The sequence below is a fragment of the Bufo bufo genome, chromosome 3, assembly GCF_905171765.1.
Source record: "Bufo bufo chromosome 3, aBufBuf1.1, whole genome shotgun sequence".
Classification (NCBI taxonomy): Eukaryota; Metazoa; Chordata; class Amphibia; order Anura; family Bufonidae; genus Bufo; species Bufo bufo.
This window is the reverse complement of record NC_053391.1, coordinates 686,629,078-686,646,074: the sequence shown is the minus strand read 5'-3', so window position 1 is coordinate 686,646,074 and position 16,997 is coordinate 686,629,078. Positions and strand designations below refer to the sequence as shown.

General features: G+C 48.4%; 1 protein-coding gene across 2 annotated transcripts in view; it reads right to left on the bottom strand.

Moving 5' to 3' along the window:
- Positions 1–13,994, bottom strand: part of PPME1 (protein phosphatase methylesterase 1) — a 33,454-nt gene extending 19,460 nt beyond the window's left edge. Inside the window, exons 1-11 of one of the 2 annotated variants that reach the window (XM_040426521.1) lie at positions 13,890–13,994; positions 9,454–9,551; positions 9,274–9,367; positions 8,882–8,974; positions 8,279–8,336; positions 8,122–8,173; positions 7,707–7,861; positions 5,157–5,247; positions 5,009–5,074; positions 4,351–4,480; positions 4,010–4,139 (exon numbers count right to left, since the gene is read on the bottom strand). In XM_040426521.1, coding sequence (XP_040282455.1) covers positions 4,010–4,139; positions 4,351–4,480; positions 5,009–5,074; positions 5,157–5,247; positions 7,707–7,861; positions 8,122–8,173; positions 8,279–8,336; positions 8,882–8,974; positions 9,274–9,367; positions 9,454–9,548 — 964 coding nt within the window. In that variant the 5' untranslated portion in view covers positions 9,549–9,551; positions 13,890–13,994. Of the gene's footprint in view, positions 1–4,009; positions 4,140–4,350; positions 4,481–5,008; positions 5,075–5,156; positions 5,248–7,706; positions 7,862–8,121; positions 8,174–8,278; positions 8,337–8,881; positions 8,975–9,273; positions 9,368–9,453; positions 9,552–13,876 lie in introns of both variants that reach the window. The other variant, XM_040426522.1, reaches the window with a different exon arrangement.
- Between the last annotated feature and the right edge of the window lie 3,003 nt (positions 13,995–16,997).

Sequence of the window (16,997 nt, the reverse complement as noted above, 5' to 3'; positions counted from 1 at the left end):
TTGGAGTAGAAACCCTGAAAACGTTCCGAGTCCGGGACTGGAACGATGACCCCGAGGGAGAGAAGGGAATGAATGGCCCGAAAAAACCCTTCTGCTCTGACGAGTGACTTGGGGGGCGACGTCAGGAAGAACCTTCCCGACGGAAGACTGGAAAATTCTATCTTGTATCGGAGGAGACAACCTCCAGAACCCAAGCGTCTTCTACGCTTGCCCGCCAGATGCGCTGAAAGGCAAGCAAGCGCCCCCCCACCCTGGCCGGAGCAGAGTCATGCGGACGGTGGCTTAGTGGACTGGGGCCGAGCGGGTTTGGGCTTGGCATGCCAGGAGGGCTTGGCCTTGAAGGAAGGTCGTGCGGACTTCCTGTCTGGCCGGGCGCTCGAAAGGAGCAAAAATTCTGCGTCCGCGAAGACGACCAAGGAAGCCGGTGACGGCGAGGCTGGTTTTGGGGAATAAGGGAACTCTTACCCCCTGTGGCCTCAGAAATGAGCTCCTCCAGGCGTTTCCCAAAAAGCTTCCCACCCAGGAAGGGAAGGGATATGAGGGCCTTCTTGGAAGCGGCGTCCAGAGCGGTGAGCCGATTCCATAGAGGCATTGCAAAAGGAACTTGGATGCCTAGCAGATATGAGAGGCAAGCACGGCAAGTTCCCCCCCGAGTTGAATCCGGAGGCAAGGCACGGATGAGCTGTTTGGCCCAGACCACACAGGCCTTGGCCACCCAGGAAGCTGCAAAAGCAGGACGGATGGCAGCACCCGCTGCTATAAAAGTGGACTTGGCCAAAGAGTCGATCCGTTTGTTAGAAGGATCCGACAAAGAGGCCGCGTCAGCCAAGGGAAGGGTAGTGGCCTTCGCCAAGCGTGCCACTTGGGGATCTACCTTAGGAGGAACCGTCCAGAGATTGACGGAATCCTCGGAAAAGGGATAAGGGATATCCGAAGCCTTGGTATGGTAGAGGCGCCTATCAGGATGACGCCACTCCTTGGCCAGGAGTGCGTCGAGCTCCGCGTGGTTAGGAAAAACCAAAGCGAGGCGCCTGGAACGGCGGAAGGACACAGACTCCTGGAAGGAGGAAGAAGGATCATCCTGCACATGGAGTGCGTCCCTAACAGCCTTGATGAGATCCTGTACGGCTGCAGACATCGCCATGCCCCGCTCCGATTCGGAATCGGAGTCAGAGGAGTCCCCAGGAGCGGCGGAAACGGCAGAAGAGGAAACTTCGCCCGCCTCAGACCTATCCAGGGATAGATCCGAGGAAGCTGAGGATGAATGGGACCCGGCTGGGACCCTACGAGGTCGCTTACGGGACCGCGTGCCGGAGCGAGAACAGACGTCCCCAGCAGGGGTGGAGGGGTCCCTGCCACAGGCGGCTGCAATCTGGGCAGGCAAGTGATCCAGCGACTGCGCCAGGGTGTGGGAGAAGCTGGCAAGGTTCCCTATGGCTTGGGACAGGGTAGCAGCCCATTCCGGAGGAACCGACACGGAGGGAGCAGCAGGGGCGGCCTGGGCGGGCCTGGGGTCAAGGCACTGCGCGCAGAGTGAATTAGACTGGCCGCAAGAAAACTTTATTGCAAAGGGAACATGCATAATGAGTGGTAATCCCTGCAGGGAGAGTGGGATCCCGACCAGAAAAAGACATGAGGGCTTGGGAAGGAGCCTGCCAAAGAAAATTCAGTCAGAGGGCTGCCCAACAGACCCCAGGTGCTGTGTCCCAGCAGAGAAGCAGCCGCAGATCCAGGAGGGGAGCAGCAAGATGGCGACCCGGTGTGCAGTGAAGAGAAGTCGGCAGCATAAGAAGGAACATCCCCACGTGACCAGAGGGAGGACTCCAGCAGAGAGACAGTGCTGGAGCCGATTGGAGAGGCAGGAGAGGCCCCTCCCAGACTCTCCCCCCCGAGGGGAGGAGACAGGAGCAAGCCCGGAGTGGGCGGAGAGTTGCGGCCTATTAGGACCGAAAAAAACGGGGCCTAGATTATGGAGTTCGGCCGGGGACAGGCACCCGCGGGAGTGCTCCGGAGCTGCCGCGACGGACGAGGGCCAGGTGGGGGAGAGAGATCTGCAGGAGCGACCACCAGGGAAGAAAGAAGGGAAAGCCAGAGGGCTTCTGGGGCCAGGATACAGGCCAAAGATGCAGGTAGACCAGCACCATGGGACTTGGAAGGAGCAGGGAGAGGAAGGGGGGGGGGGGGGACGTGCCCAGGCCCAGAGAGGAGACCCTAATCTAAGGGAACATACTCACCCTCAGATGTCTTCAGGCGCAGCATGACCACCCCTTCGGCGGACTCAACACGGGAACCGTGGGACTGCCGGAATTCCACTGCGGAAGCAGATTTGGGGACTGGGTGGCTGCCAGGTACCTAAGTACGCGCCCGCAGGGGGGCAACTAAAGTGGTTCACGATGGAGCCACCCCTGCAGCAGGCCGGAACCTGCAGAGAAGGAAAAAGAAAAAAGGGGAAAAAATTAAAATAAAAAAATAGCAGGATGACCTGCGCAAAAAAGGGCAGGTCAGGTCTGCCTCCTACGGACACTAGAACAAGACTGATCTCTCTCGGCTGTGTGCAGAGGGTATAGCCCATCTGGGAGAAGCTAACCCTTTTTTTGTTTCTAGTGTCAGCCTCCTAGTGGCAGCTGGGCATATACCCATGGTGCTGTGTCCCCCAATGCCATGCACAAAAAAAAAAAAAACAACACTTGTGTGCATGAGCCCTAAGGATAGGTCGTCATTATTATAAAAGCGGACAATCCCTTTGAACTGCCTGCCCAAATATTTAAAGAGGCTTTGTCAGCATGAACCCTATTACACCAGGCATAAATAAACCAGTATGCCAGGTTTAATAGGGTTGATCATGCTGACACAGCCTCTTTAAACTCAATGGGCAGATCACAAACATTTAAGCCATAACTGGTGGTCTTACGCGGCTCCGTCACGTTTTGTACCCCAATGAGAGTAGGACCTGATGTGGTTTTGCAGGGAAGATTTTAGGGATCGACCGATTATCGGTTTTACCGATATTATCGGCCGATATTCAGGATTTTGACAGTTATCGGTATCGGCATCTATTTTGCAGATATTCCGATAACGTATTGGGAACACAGATCGGGCTGCTGACAGCGTTCTCAGTGTTCCCTCCGCAGCACAGGGGAGAAGGAAGCCGTGTCTCCCTCCCCCTGTGCTGCTGCCGCCAGTGAGAGGAAGGAGGACAAGAGAAGGGACGGGGCTATGGTCGCTGCGCCACCAATGAAGAGAAATCTCTCATTAATTCATATACAAGAGGCGGGAGCTGGCTGCAGAATCACATAGCCGGCTCCCGACCTCTATATGCGTAGCTACGATCTGCGGTAGTTAACCCCTCAGGTGCCACGGATCGCAGCTACCGCTCATAGAGGTCGGGAGCCGGCTATGTGATTCTGCAGCCAGCTCCCGCCTCCTGTATATGAATTAATGAGAGATTTATGTTCATTGGTGGCGCAGTGCGCCCCCCCAGTATTAATCATTGGTGGCAGTGGCCACAGGGTCCCCTCTCCCCTCCTTCTCTGATCGGAGCCCCAGCAGTGTAATCCTGGGGCTCCGATCGGTTACCATGGCAGCCAGGACGCTATTGAAGTCCTGGCTGCCATGATAAGCTCCATGCTGCTGTGTGCACAAAGCCCAGAGCAGCAGGGACAGTGTGAGATCCTATTCACCCCGATAGAGATCTATCAGGGTGAATAGGGAAAGGGTTCTAGTCCCTAAGGGGGCTAAAAGTTTGAAAAAATAAAATAAAATATTAAGTATAAATGAAAAAGAAAGATTTACAAAAAAAATAAAAATACACGTTAACAACCAACAAACAACAAAAAAAAACATACATTTTCAGCAGATTTGTGTAGGATTTTTTTTTTTTTTAAAATGAAAATTCCCAGAATATCGGTATAAATTATCGGCCTGAAAGTTCACAAATTATCGGTATCGGCCCTAAAAAAATCAATATCGGTCGATCCCTATAAGATTTCTATCAGCAGAAGTCACTCACCTGCCAGGAGGAGCTGTTTAGGAATTGAACAGCTGAGGAAGAGGTTGGAAAGGCCCTTGAACCAACCTTCCCAGTACTTCTCTGTTTTTGACAGCTCGATCCTCCAGGTATAGGGGTGCTCCTTTTTGGTCTGAAATAGAACAGCAACGAAGAGAAGAAATCAGACTCATACATTTGCCAGCGACTACTATATGCTGCAGTGTGCCCACTGGAAATAGCTGATGGGTGGGGTGTCAAGAGTCAGAGCGATCAGACACGAATGGCCATTAATATGGACCCGGAAAACCACTTTAACCACAGGAGCGCTGGTGGGTTCTGAAGACCCAGTGATAATCGCTTACCTCTGAATCATCCTCTTTCTTCCTTTTGTTAATGGATTGTCCTCCGTTCTCCTCTTCATCCTCTTCCTCTTCCTCAATGATTCCTTCTACTAGAGCTTTTGGTCCTTCAGGACGTGTGGCTTCTTCACATCTACGGGTAAAGCAGCACACGCCATGTTACATCTGGTTATTGTACATCCTTGCGGCCCTGTCTACACTTCAACACCTGAAGCTCCTATCGCTGCAGGCGGCAAAGGTAGGACACTTTTGGAAAGAACTTCCTTTGCCCCTACAGATCAAACAGTCAATGCACATCGGACGCCATCTTACTCCAATTAAAATCCAACCATAGTGCCTCTCACACACTTTTAGTTCTAAGAGCAGTACAATGGCACGATGTGTACAGCAACAACAGCCATGACATTACTAGGGGGGGGGGGGGGGAGGGGGAATAAATCACTGCATCGACTGGTTGGGACGCTCATGTGATGTTGCCAAGGATGTCAGACCCGGAAGAACCGCGGCAGCAGGGCGCACCATTGAGATAAACATGCATGCTCAGCCAAGCCAAGTCTGCATATGGAGGAAGGAGATGTTGGGAGACGCTAGCGTCTGGCAGGCTTTAGATGAGCTCCGAGGTGCAGGCTGCACTACTGCCCATTTTCAGTTAAATACTCACTTTTTAACCTGTCCCACCATGGAGACCCGGGCCGAGTCCACGTTCCGGATCTGACCGCTCTTCACGCTGAAGAAAGTAGTAAGAGTTATTGCCTACATTCTGATACATGAAACCACAATGGCGCAAAATTAAATCAGTGATTTCTGACCTCCACTCAATGGCGCAATCCAGCGACTTAAAGGTCTTGGGGCGGCTGCGCAGGAAGTTCTGCATGCTGTTCAAAGCGTCCATTGCAGTGCCTGAGAAATAGGAAGTGGTTTTTTAAAGTATGAGTGTATCCATGTTCATTAAAGACCAGTATCATGTGGATACTACGGATGAGCGAATCAACTTCGGATGGAACATCCGATTCTCATAAAAGCTGGTTCCAATACTGTACGGAGCAGGAGCTCCGTACAGTATAAGAATGTATTGGCTCCGATGAGCTGAAGTTATTGCTTCGCGAAGTCTATAAAAAAACATTTCCCGAACTCGGGTTTGGTTCCAAGTGGTACCGAATTGGAGCGAACTTTTATGCGAATCGACTCGCTCATCCCTATTTGATACCATTAAAGGGGATCTCTCACCTCAGCAAATGGCATTTATCATGTAGAAAAAGGCACTTACTAATGTATTGTGATTCTCCATATTGCCTCCTTTGCTGGCCTGACACATTTTTTCATCACATTATACACTTCCTGTTTCCAGGGGTTACAACTGGGACAGGAGCTGCTGCGGATGTGTGCCTGGGTGCGCTCCCACCGTTGCAGTCACCAGAGAGGTCGGCAATATTTCTTATAGTGTGCAAGCACGGCCACCTCTGCTGCACTGCAGGGTGGTCATAACCCCTGGATACAAGCAGTGTACAGTCGTGGCCAAAAGTTTTGAGAATGACACAAATATTAGTTTTCACAAAGTTTGCTGCTAAACTGCTTTTAGATCTTTGTTTCAGTTGTTTCTGTGATGTAGTGAAATATAATTACACGCACTTCATACGTTTCAAAGGCTTTTATCGACAATTACATGACATTTATGCAAAGAGTCAGTATTTTCAGTGTTGGCCCTTCTTTTTCAGGACCTCTGCAATCCGACTGGGCATGCTCTTAATCAACTTCTGGGCCAATTCCTGACTGATAGCAACCCATTCTTTCATAATCACTTCTTGGAGTTTGTCAGAATTAGTGGGTTTTTGTTTGTCCACCCGCCTCTTGAGGATTGACCACAAGTTCTCAATGGGATTAAGATCTGGGGAGTTTCAGGCCATGGACCCAAAATGTCAACGTTTTGGTCCCCGAGCCACTTAGTTATCATTTTTGCCTTATGAAAGATCAATCTGTCCCTGATGGTTTTTTTGGAGAGAAGTGGCTTCTTTGCTGCCCTTCTTGACACCAGGCCATCTTCCAAAAGTCTTCTCCTCACTGTGTGTGCAGATGCGCTCACACCTGCCTGCTGCCATTCCTGAGCAAGCTCTGCACTGGTGGCACTCCAATCCCGCAGCTGAATCCTCTTTAGGAGACGATCCTGGCGCTTGCTGGACTTTCTTGGACGCCCTGAAGCCTTCTTAACAAGAATTGAACCTCTTTCCTTGAAGTTCTTGATGATCCTATAAATTGTTGATTGAGGTGCAATCTTAGTAGCCACAATATCCTTGCCTGTGAAGCCATTTTTATGCAACGCAATGATGGCTGCACGCGTTTCTTTGCAGGTCACCATGGTTAACAATGGAAGAACAATGATTTCAAGCATCACCCTCTTTTAACAGGTCAAGTCTGCCATTTTAACCCAATCAGCCTGACATAATGATCTCCAGCCTTGTGCTCGTCAACATTCTCACCTGAGTTAACAAGACGATTACTGAAATGATCTCAGCAGGTCCTTTAATGACAGCAATGAAATGCAGTGGAAAGGATTTTTTGGGATTAAGTTAATTTTCATGGCAAAGAAGGACAATGCAATTCATCTGATCACTCTTCATAACATTCTGGAGTATATGTAAATTGCTATTATAAAAACTTAAGCAGCAACTTTTCCAATTTCCAATATTTATGTAATTCTCAAAACTTTTGGCCACGACTGTATAATGTAATGGAAAATGTAATCCAGCCGGTAAAGGAGACAATATGGAAAGTGCCTTGTGTTAACTTTGTCTACAGGATAAATGCCATTTCCTGAAGAGAGACAACCCCTTTTAAAGGGCATCTGTCAGCAGATTTGTACCTATGAAACTGGCATCTGTGTTGGTCCCATGTTTATATGTGCCCGCCTTGCTGAGAAAAAAAGATTTTAACTGTATGCAAATGAGCCTCTAGGAGCAACGGGGGCGTTACCGTTACAACCAGAGGCTCTGCTCTCTCTGCAACTGCCGCGTCCTCTGCACTGATTGTCAGGGCCAGGCAGGGAAACGCCATCACTGCCTGGCCCTATCAAAGTGCAGAGGGAGCAGCAGTTGCAGAGAGAGCAGAGCCTCTAGGTGTAACGGTAACGCCCCCATTTCTCCTAGAGGCTCATTTTCATATATTAAAACATAGTTTATTTCAGTAATGCGGGCACATATCAACATGGGATCAACACAGATGCCTTCAGCTGCCAAGTGCACATGTAACAGGTCAGCCAGTTTCATAGGGACAAAACTGCTGACAGATGCCCTTAACCCAAAACTGTAGGAATTACTGCAGACTACCACTGAATGGCTGAAATACTACAAACCCTTGGCACTCACCTTCCACAACGTCGATCATGCAGAGGCCCAGCAAACTGGGGACGAGATTAGATGCGGCGATGTGGACGGCAATGGCTCCCCCCATACTGTGCCCGATAAGCATGATGGGAGGAGGGAGGTCTCCGTACAAGGCTTCCACCACACTCCCAATGTCCCTGTTGACATATAAATTACATCCGCATAAATCGAGCACCCACCGACCAGCACGCAGTGCCGCCTGACCTCATCATACTTTGTTGACATATAAAGTCATGTAAGAGAATGGCTGCTGAAGATGAGGGCTGAGATGTCCGACCAATACCGAGGTGCTGGGTACAACTGTAATAGGGACACGAAACTAGGTAGAGGCAGCCATATTGATGAGGAGGACTAAAGAAGCATTTGTCAGGCACCTATAGGTGCGCCCCAGACTCACCGGGCCATGGTCTCTGCTGACAGGTCATCGGGGTTCTTCACTCTAGTTTCTCCTGAAAGACAAAACAAACATGTAAAAATTATTTCCAACAACCAGATTCTAGAACAGGGACAAAGAGACGAGTGCAGACATATTCCTGTCAGGGCCGGGCACTCACCATGTCCTCGCTGGTCTACTGCAACCACTCTGCACTGAATCCGGCCGATGATTGCTGGCTGGAAGGAGAAAAAGGACAGCGCTCCGGTGGTTACACAAGACTTAGTCTGATCTTCTTACTGATGTCTTCCTGCACCCCTCTGACCCCACCCAAAACGATCCACTGCACCTTCATAATGACTTCCTGCACCCCTATCATCCCGCCCATCATTCTTCACTACAGTCATACCTCCAAAAGGTCTTCCTGCACCCTTGTGACCATACCAAACGTGCTCAACTTCAACTCTTTCATCATAGCTTCCTGCACCCCTGAACCCACCCAACATGCTCCACTTCACCTCTACCCCCATCATGGCTTTCTGCGTGCACCCAACATGCTCCACTTCACCTTCATCATGGTTTCCTGCACCCTTGTGACCATACCCAACATGCTCCATTGATCTCCATCATGGCTTCTCACACCCCTGTGACCCTCCTTTTGCATGCTCCCTGCCGATCCCGGCTCATTCTCCTAAACATCTTCCTCCATCAATGGCCTCCTGCATCCCCTGTACCACTCTGTGCCCTGTCCTCCTGAATCCTCAGCCTCCATATCTATACTCACAGTGAACACAGCCCAGGACAGGGCAGAATGTCCCCCTCCGTGAAGAAGCAGCAGGACCGGCCCCTCGGATCCGCTCTTGTAAATACGGAAGCTGTGTTCCCAGTTAAGGAAGGGACTGGGCCAAGGCCTCCATGAGATGACGATACGTCCCATACACTCATGATTAAGTGGGGCGACCTCTGTCTACATGTCCTCATAAAGCCTCTGGGGCTCTGGAGGACCATATGGGGGGGGGGGGGGTCTGTATATGATAATGACATGGAGGAGGGGGGTCTGTATACGATAATGACATGGGGGGGCGGTCTGTCTATGGTCAGCTTCACACACACAATTTTTCTCCTCTGGTAATAAATAGGGGGCAGTCTACACCCCCATTACACAGTAAAGGATATATCTCTGCCAGTTTCACTCTCCACGACCACATCTTCCATGGACTCGAAATACTGGCTCCAGGGAACTGGGGAGAAATCTCGCTTCCTTCCTGGCCTGGAAAGAAAAAAAAAAGTCATCAAATCCCAGAAGAACAGACCAAATACCCATTATATACACAGGGACGGCGCGTCTTCTCTTACCCCATCCTCATCTTGGACCCGGACTGCAGGCCTCCAGGCATGGGTGGTCTTGGGGGCAACATTCCCACGTATAGTTGCTTTTCCAAGGCAGACATATTCTGAGGAAGACAAGAAGCTGCCACATGAGACGACGCGGAGAGGGTGACATACAGTGGATATAAAAAGTCTACACACCCCTGGTAAAATGTCAGCTTTCTGTGATGTAAAATAACGAGACAAAGATAAATCATTTCAGAACTTTTTCCACCTTTAATGTGACCTATAAACTGTACAACTCAATTGAAAAAGAAACTGAAATCTTTTAGGTGGAGGGAAGAAAAAATATAAAAATAAAATAATATGGTTGCATAAGTGTGCACACCCTTAAACTAATACTTTGCTGAAGCCCCTTTTGATTTTATTACAGCACTCAGTCTTTTTGGGCATGGCACATTTTGACTTGGCAAGATTTGTCCACTCTTCTTTGTAACAACACTCCAAGTCTGTCAGATTGCGAGGGCATCTCCTGGGCACAGCCCTCTTCAGATCACCCCACAGATTGTCAATCGGATTCAGGTCTGGGCATTGGCTGGGTCATTCCAGAACTGTAATCTTCTTCTGGTGAAGCCATTCCTTTGTTGATTTGGATGTATGCTTTGGGTCGTTGTCATGCTGAAAGATGAAGTTCCTCTTCATGTTCAGCTTTCTAGCAGAAGCCTGAAGGTTTTGTGCCAATATTGACTGGTATTTGGAACTGTTCAGAATTCCCTCTGGCTTAACTAAGACCCCAGTTCCAGCTGAAGAAGAACAGCCCCTTGGCATGATGCTGCCCCCGCCATGCTTCACTGTGGGGATGGTGTTCTTCTGGTGAAGGGCAGTATTGTTTTTGCGCCAAACATATCTTTTGGAATTATGGCCAAAAAGCTCAACCTTGGCTTCATCAGACAGTGCTCCAGACTAAAAAAAAATAAACACCTAGTAGCCATTGGCTCCTGAACTAAAAAATTTAGGAGCCAAATCGAAACCGAATCCAAATTTTAATTCGCTTTTGTCACCATAAAAAAAGTATTGCGATACTCAATACCACGCAAAAAAAAAAAAAAAAAACACCAAAAAAAAAAGCCGCGTGCATTTAGCATTTTATGAAACGTTCGGCCCATAATAGAACAGTCCTATCCTATTTTTTGGGGTGACAAGATGACAAAAAAATGGCGGATCGCATGGTTTTTATTTATTTATTTCTGTTACGGCGCTCGCCGCATAGGAGATATTTGGAAGGTGATGACCCGAATGAAAATGGGCAGTTACTTCTCTGGATGGGTTCAGATTTTATACCGGAACCCTGTATCCAGAATTCGTATTAATGGGGAATATTCATCGCCGCTCTCCCCAACACGAGGAACACGTCAGGGATGCCCCCTTTCCCCTCGGCTCTTTTCATTCTTTCTTGAACCTCTTGCATGAAAAATCTGAGCAGATGAGGAAATATTGGGTTTTGGCTGTGAGGGGGATGGTGATAAAATAAGACTATATGTGGACGAAAAAAGGATATGTCACCTTACCCAGGCTTATGGGAAATATAGAGGACTTTGGATATCTATCCGGTTATGGGGTAAACTGGGAAAAAACTAAATGCCTTCCGCTAAAATGTCCGGTGCCTTCGGGTCAGGATTTTAGGGTCTGTATCCTAAACCCAGTTGATTCTTTGCTGTATCTTGGTATTCATATCGGGACGAAATTGGAGAACTACACGAAACTGAATATCTCCCCAATGGTAAATAAAGTAAAGGAGAAAGTGGCTAAAACTCCCTCAGTCGTAGAGATCTTCTAAAAATGACTTCCCTACCGAGGTTATTATATGTACTGAACGCGAGCCCGATAATGATTGAAGACATGTTCTTTAACAAACTAATATGGGGGTCGCAAAAGGGTCAGAATTAAACTACAGTATCCATATAATAAAGAACAAGAAGGAGGATTATCTGTCCCCTTCCTTAAAGGATACTATTTTGCCGCACAATCGAGATGGTGTATGAGAAATCGGAAGAATCGGCCAATTTTTAAGGATTGTTGTAGACCCCGGGAGGATATTTTTCATATCCTCGGAACTGTAACCCCGGATAAGGCCCCTTTCACACAGGCGAGTATTCCGTGCGGATGCGATGCGCGAGTTGAACGCATTGCACCCGCACTGAATACCGACCCATTCATTTCTATGGGGCTGTAAACATGAGCGGTGATTTTCACGCATCACTTGAACTCACCTCCTCCAATTGATCGCGTAGCTGCCGGTCTCCTGTTCTTTCTTCAGGACCTGTGGTGACGTCACTGAGCTCATCACATGGTCCATTACCATGGTGATGGATCATGTGATGTACCATGTGATGAGCACAGTGATGTCACCACAGGTCCTTTGACAGGTCCTGAAGAAAGAACAGGAGACCGGCAGCTACGCGATCAATTGGAGGAGGCGAGTTCATTTTTTTAAAAATTTTAACCCTCAATTGACCTACTAAGCATTCTGTATTAAAGAATGCTATTTTTTTTTATTTTTTAGCCCTGATTAGCACTGCGCCACCAATGTTTATTATACTGGGGTGTTGGGGGGGCTCACTGCGCCACCAATGAAGATAACTGACCTGTTAATACAAATACAGGAGGCGGGTGCCGGAATCAAATAGCGGCACCCGACCTCTATGACAGGGAGCTGCGATCCGCTGCAGTTAACCCCTCAGGTACCGCACCTGAAGGGTTAACAGCCGCTGATCACAGGTCCCTGTCATAGAGGTCGGGTGCCGGCTATTTGATTCCGGCACCCGCCTCCTGTATTTGTATTAACAGGTCAGTTATCTTCATTGGTGGCGCAGTGGCCACAGCCCCTCCTCCTCCTCCCGTCTCTCTTCTTATTGGCGGCGGCGGCAGCACAGGGGGGAGGGAGAGACTCCTCCACTGCGCTGCTGAGAAGAACATCGGCGGCGGGGCAGAGAACTATCAGCTCCTGTGCCCCGCCGCTGTATTCAACGGCAGAGCTGCGGGTCTAGTCGCAAATGGCGACAAGACTAAAAAGTCTTGTCGCCATTTGTAAATTCAAAGTCGCATTGGTGACCATTTTGGTCGCCATCTGGAGTCCTGACTGTATGTGACAATATGAATGTCAGCCATGAGCGGCGTGAAGAAAAGGAGCGCGAATAATGTGCTGCACACCTCGGCTGCTGCAGAACCTCCTAGTGCACACCTCGGCTGCTGCAGAACCTCCTAGTGCACACCTCGGCTGCTGCAGAACCTCCTAGTGCACACCTCGGCTGCTGCAGAACCTCCTAGTGCACACCTCGGCTGCTGCAGAACCTCCTAGTGCACACCTCGGCTGCTGCAGAACCTCCTAGTGCACACCTCGGCTGCTGCAGAACCTCCTAGTGCACACCTCGGCTGCTGCAGAACCTCCTAGTGCACACCTCGGCTGCTGCAGAACCTCCTAGTGCACACCTCGGCTACTGTAATACTCACCTCGGCTGCTGCAGAACCTCCTAGTGCACACCTCGGCTGCTGCAGAACCTCAGAATTAACAGCAAGGAGCAATGAACTTCCTGTTGTGAAATCTTAAAGGAATGGTCCAGAGTTTTCCCACATACATGGGCACAGTTTACAGCCTCATGGCTTTTACTAGCGAGACCCAGCAGGACTCCTAGGGTCAGATTTATCAAACTGGTGAATAGTAGAACTGGCTTAGTTGCCCCTAGCAGCCAATCAGATTCCACCTTTCATTTTTAAGAGCTCCGTTGGAAAATGAAAGGGTCAATCTGATTGGTTGCTATGGGCAACTAAGCCAGTTCTACTATACACCATGTGACAGACATGAATGACTCCCATCATTTAGGACATACCCAGGTGTCGCTTGCCTGACACATTCTGCACCTTCTCTTGTTTTTAATGGAGGACAGCCACCGCTCCCCTGAACCGTGCGCAGGCAGCGGGGGGCACCGGACTCTGAGGTGACCGGGCGTTTATACACGACCACCATCTTTCACGAGTGTGAATCCTGCTCCCACATTACAGCTTATAATATACAGGTCAGCTGCTGCAGAACCTCTTTTTTTAAGCAACAGCTTCATATCAGTCAAACACTCCTTTCCCCCCCAAGAGGTTCTGCAACAGCTGAGGCTCCTTACACAGGGTTTACATGCAGTTCTATTCATGCGAAGAAGTGGAGACCCCCGAGTTCTCATTCGGTGCCAGCGATCACCTCCCCCAATCACACATTCCCTGAGAAACCGTTATAACAGCCCCCATGTCATTATAATCACCCCCTGATATAATAGACTCCTATAATAAACCACTTCATGCTCTTATTTATCATCCCCTCCCCCACACAGACTCTATCCTCTATAGAGGGGGGGCTCCTCCTGGTCACACTGCCCCCGCCCCGTAAACATCACCCCGCGCCCACCCGTCAGACGTACCGTCACTGTAACCGTCCCCTGCAGGCCTCAGCCCACCAGCCACTGGAGGTTTCCGTGGAGACAGCAAGCCCCACCCACTAATTGCTGCCTCCATATCTGACGTCACGGCGCAGAGTACGCTGGGAGACGCGTCCTGATTTGTTCAGATTTTCTTGTCTTTTTTTTTCACAATAACTTTATTATTCAATGCAAAAGTAAACGCTTTTTGAAATTTTGCAATAACTTTATTAGCACAGAGAAATGCGAACAATTACAGGAATTCTTGTCTTACAATATTTCAATACCTGTATTGTTCTGTATAAAAGTAAACAGTTTTTTAAATATTGCAGTAACTTTATTAGTATGGAGAAATCCGAACAACCATAGCTTTTCTTGTCTTTTTTTTAACAATAACTTTATTATTCTATACAAAACGAATCAGTTTTTTTTAAAATATTGCAATAACTTTATTATTATGGAGAAATGCGAACAATGATAACTTTTCTTGCAGGCTTGCCAACCAGAATTTTTCTTTTTTCTGGACAACGTATCTCAAAATCACGGACAGCCAACATTTTTTACGGACAAATCAGAAAACAATAATCAATATATATAAAGAAGGACGTATATATGTGTGTATGTTCCGCGATCACTCAAAAACGCAACCATCGATTTCAACGAAACTTGGTATACACATCCCTTGTGGGGGTCTCAGCTCTCTAGGACGTACCGTTCCTGAGATATTCCCAAAAAATCACCTGCATTAGCCAATACAAGCCTGCAAGTCTTTCTCTTCATATCCCAACTGCCATACACACGGTCACATGTCCCTTATCAGCCAATAGAAGCTCGCAGGCCCTTAGTCTCCACATACACACAGTTTCACATCAGGTTGCCATAACAACCCAGCCGTTTTCACTGCTGTAGGTCAGCTTTAGGCCAGGGCTACACGACAATAAGTCGCACGACACATAGGGCACAACTACGCTGCTACATGTGTCGCGTGACATTGATGTTGCACGACAATTTTTATAATGATAGTCTATGGTGTTGCACTGCGACATGTGACATGCTGCGACGCGACAGTCACAGAAAAATCCATCTTGGTTGTATTTTTTGTAACTGTCTTGTCGCAGTCGCAGTGCAAAACCATAGCCTATTGTTGCTTTAATTAAAGCATTTAAGATACACTCTGGTGCTCCAAATCAAGGTACCCCGAGGGTTAATATCCACGCGTGGTAGAGACAGACAGTGACACACAGGTGGGTCAAAAACTATCTCTCTGTTTATTGCAATGAGTAAGGGTCCATTCACACGTCCGTAGTGCATTGCGGATCCGCAATACACCCGGCCGGCACCCCTATAGAAATGCCTATTCTTGTCCGCAAATGCGGACAAGAATAGGACATGCTCCGTAAATTCTCCGTAAAATGCGCCCTCCTCAACTTTCTCCGCTCCGTTCTCCTTGTAGGTGCACCGCACATATCAGACAGTGGGGGCATATCGCTAGCATTGTCTAAGATGGGATAACCCCTTTAAAGGGAGGTGAGAAAGTGCCATTTATCATAACTTTAGCGGAAGGGTTCTCATACATTGCCATGATAGATTAAATAAACTGATCCGGGATCCCAAACTTATGTAAGGTTCGTTGCATAAAAAATCCAATCTATGCGATCAAACGCCTTTTCGGAGCCTGTACCCAACAGGACTAAAGGCGCAGAACGTCGAGAGTCATGGTTAATGATATGTAGTAAACGTGTGGTGTTCATTCTCCCCTCTCTCCCCAAAACAAAGCCTACTTGTTTACTATTTATGATGTGAGGGAGAAGACGTTTCAGTCTTAAAGGGAACCTGTCACCAGGATTTTGTGTATAGAGCTGAGCACATGGGTTGCTAGATGGCCGCTAGCACATCCGCAATATCCAGTCCCCATAGCTCTGTGTGCTTTTATAGTGTAAAGAAAACCGATTTCATACATATGCAAATTAACCTGAGATGAGTCCTGTCCCTGAGATGAGTCCTGTCCCTGAGAGGAGTCCTGTCCCTGAGAGGAGTCCTGTCCCTGAGATGAGCCCTGTCCCTGAGATGAGTCCTGTCCCTGAGATGAGTCCTGTCCCTGAGAGGAGTCCTGTCCCTGAGATGAGTCCTGTCCCTGAGAGGAGTCCTGTCCCTGAGAGGAGTCCTGTCCCTGAGAGGAGTCCTGCCCCTGAGAGGAGTCCTGCCCCTGAGAGGAGTCCTGCCCCTGAGAGGAGTCCTGTCCCTGAGAGGAGTCCTGTCCCTGAGAGGAGTCCTGCCCCTGAGAGGAGTCCTGTCCCTGAGAGGAGTCCTGTCCCTGAGAGGAGTCTTGTCCCTGACTCATCTCAGGGTAATTTGCATATGTATCAAATCCTTTTTTTTACACAGTAAAAGCACACAGAGCTATGGGGACTGGGTATTGCGGATGTGCTAGCGGCCATCTAGCAACCCATGTCCTCAGCTCTATACACAAAATCCTGGTGACAGGTTCCCTTTAATGTTATCATTTTAGCAAACATTTTTAGGTCTGTGTTTAAAAGCCTCTCACATTACATGAGCAAATCTTTACAGTATCCATGGAGTACCAGAGCGAACACCAGGAATTGCTATAGAATCTCTGCAAAATCGAAAAACAGATATCAGGGTAAAAGGGAAAAATAGGGAAGGTAAAAAAGGTATGCAAGGTATAAAACAATAGAACAATTGAATAAACTGGTCAGATATATCATCCTCACATAAGACAGAAAACATTGTCCTATTTCGGTGGTGTTAAAGATAGGTATCTGAGGTGAGGAGGGGGGTAAAGTTAAAACTATAGCAAGGCTCACTAATGCGAGCATATGACCATTGCTCACCCTAGGGCCTAAATATCTAACATCAGTATAAGAGTAATAGATGTAGCAGGTAGTATGTGTAATGGCATGTATTCATCAACAACACAGGCCCTATGGGTAACCCTTTTTAATCGCAAGGACTTACAATGGTCTTCTGTTACCAACAGAGAAGAAAACCCATAACTAAAGTAATAGATACGGAAGAGGCTAAGTTGGTCAGTCACGCCGGCTCCGTATGTAGTCTTCGTGGGGTCATCTTCACCATATTTCTTCTCTGTCG